Source organism: Pteropus vampyrus, unplaced genomic scaffold, assembly GCF_000151845.1.
Source record: "Pteropus vampyrus isolate Shadow unplaced genomic scaffold, Pvam_2.0 Scaffold142, whole genome shotgun sequence".
Lineage (NCBI taxonomy): Eukaryota > Metazoa > Chordata > Mammalia > Chiroptera > Pteropodidae > Pteropus > Pteropus vampyrus.
The window spans coordinates 2114472-2119000 of record NW_011888923.1 but is presented as its reverse complement, the minus strand read 5'-3'; the positions used below and the strand labels follow the sequence as shown (position 1 = coordinate 2119000).

The following is a 4529-nucleotide window of genomic DNA, read 5'->3' as shown; positions in this document are numbered from 1 at the left end:
TCCTCCTCTTCCTGCTTCCCTTAGCAGAATCTGACACCGTAGGTCCCTCCATCCTCCTTGCTGAGGCAGGGCCTTCTCCATCCTGTTGCTGCCCCTTCCTTCCTGAACTTGAAGGGCTGCAGGGTGAAGAGCTCCTCTCATCTCTATCTAAACTTGACCTTTGGCAATGACCCAGGGCGTGCCTTTAAATATGACCCCATGCCTTGACCCCAGCCTGCGCTCCTGACTCACACAGCCAATGGCCTCCTGACATCTCTAGAGTGTCAAGAAGGCCACTGTCACCTTCCTCACACCCCTCGCCCTCACTTTCAGCCCCACCCATCCCCGGTCCCTTCATCTTCACTCACACTGGTCTTCTTTTCTTTCCTCTAAATTTATTCCGGCTTCAGGGATCTTGTACTTGCTGTTCCCTCTGCTTTGAACCCTTCCTGGTTGTTCTTGTGTCTGACTTCTCATCCTGCAGGGGCTCGGCTTCGGCGCCCCTCTCTGCCCACGGTTATTCACCGTGCTCCCAGCTCCACCTTCCTAGCTGCCCTCCCTCACATCATCCTGATCATTTCCTTTGGGGCATTTAACACAGTCTGCATCATTGTCCTTGTGTACTTGGTTGACCTTGACTGACGTGTTCCCTTCTATGTGTATGGCCTACGGCAGATGCTCAATAAATACTACTCGAATAGATGAAGACAGGAATGGATGGATTAAATAAGCTTGAGTATCAGGAACCGTACACCCACCTCCTATTGCCCCTCCAGAGGGAACTAATGTGTCTGTCATTCACGTATCAAGCACCCGTCCAGTTTTGTATAGCAGCTCAACCACTGACCAGGGTCACATTTTCTACCTCCTAAGGTTGTTGTCAGGACCAGATGAGTTAATACAAGTAGAAGAACTTGGAATAGTACTTTTGGCCCATAGACATTAGCCATTGTTATTATTACCATGACCTGAAGCACAAATGGAACCAAGGTTAGGAAGGACCCTTAAAAGAACAGGTAGTTTCTGCCTAGAATTCACTTCCTTTCTTCCCCCTGGAGAACTCCTACACATCCTTCAAAACCCAGCTCGAATATTATCTCCTAGTTTTTTCTAACTGATTAGTTAAGACTTTGAGCACCTTCTGTGGGTCTGGCTCTGCCCTTGACTCTTTGACTTCAAGAGAGGCAGGGATAGGGGCTGTTTTCCCAGAGTTCAGGATAAGGTGTGCAAAGAAGGCAGATAATGACCTATGGACGAAGGGCACTAGCGAAAATCGCGCTGGGATAAAGGAGCACTAGCCGAGCCTCGAAGGGCAGAAGAGGCCCTTCTGGAAAGGCTCAGAGCCTCTTCCTCAGCCCTCCTACCCGAACCCCCTCCTGGGAACGCACCTGATGGTGAGGGTGGGGCCTACTTATATGGAAGCCTAGTTTGCTCATTTCTCTTCAGAAAGTCTCACCCCATCATTGGCAAGCTCCGGAGGTCAATTACTTAGCCAAGAGCCCCAACCAGCCAAAGGGAGCCTGGTGATCTCAAGCGCTCGCATGCCCTCTCCCCAGCACCAGGATGTCTGTGGAGGGGCATCCGCTGCTCTCTGTCACCTCCAATTGGCCGTGGAGGAAATGAGGCCACGCGGACCCACTCCTGTCCCTGCTCAGGTTCAGTGGGTGCGGCCCCTGAGCTCCTGCGGCTGCGCACTTGGGGCTCTGTAACCCGTGGCGGGGTCCAGTCCCAGCCTTGGACCCTCACCCGGCGCCATCCTTTGTAGCCGCCGCATTCCTGCCTCTCCTCCTCCTGGACTGGGCATGGAGTGGCCGTGGCGGTGGCCTTGACCGGAACAAGGGAGCAGAGCGGTAGTCCCGGCCCTCGCCGTGAGGCGGCGGACAATCTGGAGCTGGTGGACAAGAGCACCTCTCCTGAGCAACCCGGCGGCCCAGCGCGGAAGGAGTGTCGCTTGCCGATCACCCAGAGGACACCGAGAGGGGAATTCCTGGGGTGGGAGTGAGGGTTGGTGGGAGAGGTGGAGGAAGGGGTTGGTTGGCCACCGAGAAGGAAGCTTTGTCGGGTCCAGCGGCCTGACCTTTTAGGGCAACCGCGCGGGTGCGGGAGAGGTGGGGATAGAGCCCCGGGCCGGCCCCTCCGCACGCCTCCCCTGCCCGGCGCTCCGAAACCCGCCCGGGTACCTTGCTGCTCCCAGCTCTGCGACCGCTGGGCGCCTTGCCGCCGTCCTGCGCTGTCCTTGCAGATGTCGGGAGCTATCTTCGCGCCCCTGGAGGGCCCAGACGCCGTGGACGCCGCGAGCGGCCACCCACTCGTGTGCCCGCTGTGCCACGCCCAGTACGAACGCCCTTGCCTGCTCGACTGCTTCCACCACTTCTGCGCCGGCTGCCTGCGCGGCCGCGCCGCGGATGGCCGTCTAGCCTGCCCGCTGTGCCAGTGAGTGCCTGGAAGCCCCCACGGTCCCCCTCCCTGGGACGGGAGCCTGGCTCTGCCTGGGCAGGGACCCAGGTGCAGGGAGGGCAAGGCTCTGACTCCCAGCTCGGACTGGGAGAGGCCCCACCCAGCCGGAACCTCTTCGCTGGAGAATGCGCGCGCTCCCGCCCATTTTCCAGGTCAGGTTAACTGAGGCCTGGGATTACTGGCCCAAGGCCTCCCACAGAAAGTTAGGGACAGGGGCGGGGCTAGGGCACTGTCATGTCGGGACTTAGTGCTAATGGAGTATCTGACCTCAGCGCAGCGTCAGGATGCTCTTGGTAACTCACTTGGTTGGTCCCTGAAGTCTTAGGTCAACATTAGCAGATGATGTAGGATCAAGTTGTGGGGGGAAGGGCGGGGAGCAGGGCGGAATTGTGCCCAGTGCAATGAGAAGGGCTTGAGGAAAGGCTTCTGCCTTATCACCCCAGGTCGCCAACCCCATGACCTCCCAGGATTCACCCAGGAGTGGACTGGGGGAGGGACAGGGTCAGAGTGAGCACTGGCTGAGATATTTATAGCAGATGCCAGTACCTAAGCACTCCATCCCCCACCCACCCTATATTTAGCCCCAGCCTGGAATGTGGGGGGGCGGGAGCAGACAGGGAGCCCCGGAGAAGGGGCATCTGGATCTTGGCTGCAGCTTCTCCACAGACACCAGACGGTGGTGAAGGGCCCCAGCGGGCTCCCGCCAGTGGACCGGCTGCTGCAGTTCCTCGTGGACAGCTCCGGGGACGGCCTGGAGGTGGCGTGCTGTGCCAACTGTGACCTGGAGTGCAGCAAGCAGGCAGGGGTGCCCGGGGGGAGGCAAGGGTGCCAGGTCCCAGGGTCTAGGTGCTGGCAGAGTGTACCCAACATATCCTCAGAAGATTATCCATTAGTGGATCCTCCAACACCTCCCTAGCGCACCTGGATCCCAAAGGTGGCCATTTTACAGGTAGGGAGACTGAGTTCCAGAACGACTGACTTGAGCAAATAGCCAGGTAGTGACAGAGGTTAAGGCCATTCGATTTGGGGAGAGCTCACTGGTCCCCAACTCAGAGTGGGCCTGCCCCTGAGGGTACGTGGTAGCTGTGAGCTACTACCTATAGCCCTGGGGAAAGTGAGGACAGCGTGCTGTCGGGGAGGGATGACCCTGCCCGCTGAGTCTAGGAAAGACTAAGGAGCAGAGGCCAGGCTTCGGGCTGGGCTGCAAAGGGCACTCGGGACTCTGGCCCGTGGAGGTCGCATAGGAATTCCCAGTCCTGGGAGGATGGCCTTGCAGGAGCAGAAGCTTGGAGGTGCTGATCAAGAGCTAGGACATGTGTGACACAGCAGCACAGAGGTGCCCATCTGGAGGTAGGGGGAGCAGGGGAGGAAATGGCCTTGAATGTCAGAGTAAGGACTCGAGGTCTGTGCTTTCACAGCCATTGCTGGGGTCAATGCCGTGGCTGCAGCCCATGCCCTGCGCTCTCAGCCCCGCGTCTGTCCCGGGGAAGGAAACCCCCAGGCCCCACTCCTTTTTCCCTCTCAGCCAAATTTAGCCTCCACGTGGCCAGGGTGGGCACTGCCCTTTGGCTACTGTTGAGGGTGCGGAGGGTGGCTTGAGAGGTCACACACACACACACACACACACACACGCACACACACTTATGGTTCCAGTAAAGTGTTTTGCAAATGCAGTTTCTGCCCTCCTCCCAACCCCATGTAATTGCCTCCCAAGCGCATTCCGGATCCCACCCGTTACTGCCCCGCTCACCTGCTCTCTGAGCCTCGGTGTTCTCTTCTGTAAGTTGGGCGCGTTAGAGCGTCTGGATGACATGGAAAGGCTGCACTGAGCCGCATCCCTGCCCCAGGCGGTGACCGACCAGCTCGGTGACACCGGGGAGACGGCCGGCGGGCGCAGGTGGCGGTGGGACTGAGCCTACACTGGGCCCGCAGGACCCGGAGACCATGTACTACTGCAACACGTGCGGGCAGCCGCTGTGCGCGCGCTGCCGCGACGAGACGCACCGGGCACGCATGTTCGCGAGCCACGAAATCGTGGCCCTGGGCCAGCGCAGCCGCGACGTGCTCCCCAAGTGCAGTGAGTGCGGCGTGGC

The 4529-nt window shown here is 59.1% G+C and overlaps 1 protein-coding gene across 1 annotated transcript in view; it reads left to right on the top strand.

Moving 5' to 3' along the window:
• The first annotated feature begins 1985 nt into the window (after positions 1 to 1985).
• Positions 1986 to 4529, top strand: part of RNF207 (ring finger protein 207) — a 12951-nt gene continuing 10407 nt past the window's right edge. Inside the window, exons 1-3 of the mRNA XM_023535622.1 lie at positions 1986 to 2412; positions 3103 to 3235; positions 4369 to 4513. Of these exons, the coding sequence (XP_023391390.1) occupies positions 2222 to 2412; positions 3103 to 3235; positions 4369 to 4513 (469 nt within the window). The 5' untranslated portion in view covers positions 1986 to 2221. The remainder of the gene's footprint in view (positions 2413 to 3102; positions 3236 to 4368; positions 4514 to 4529) is intronic.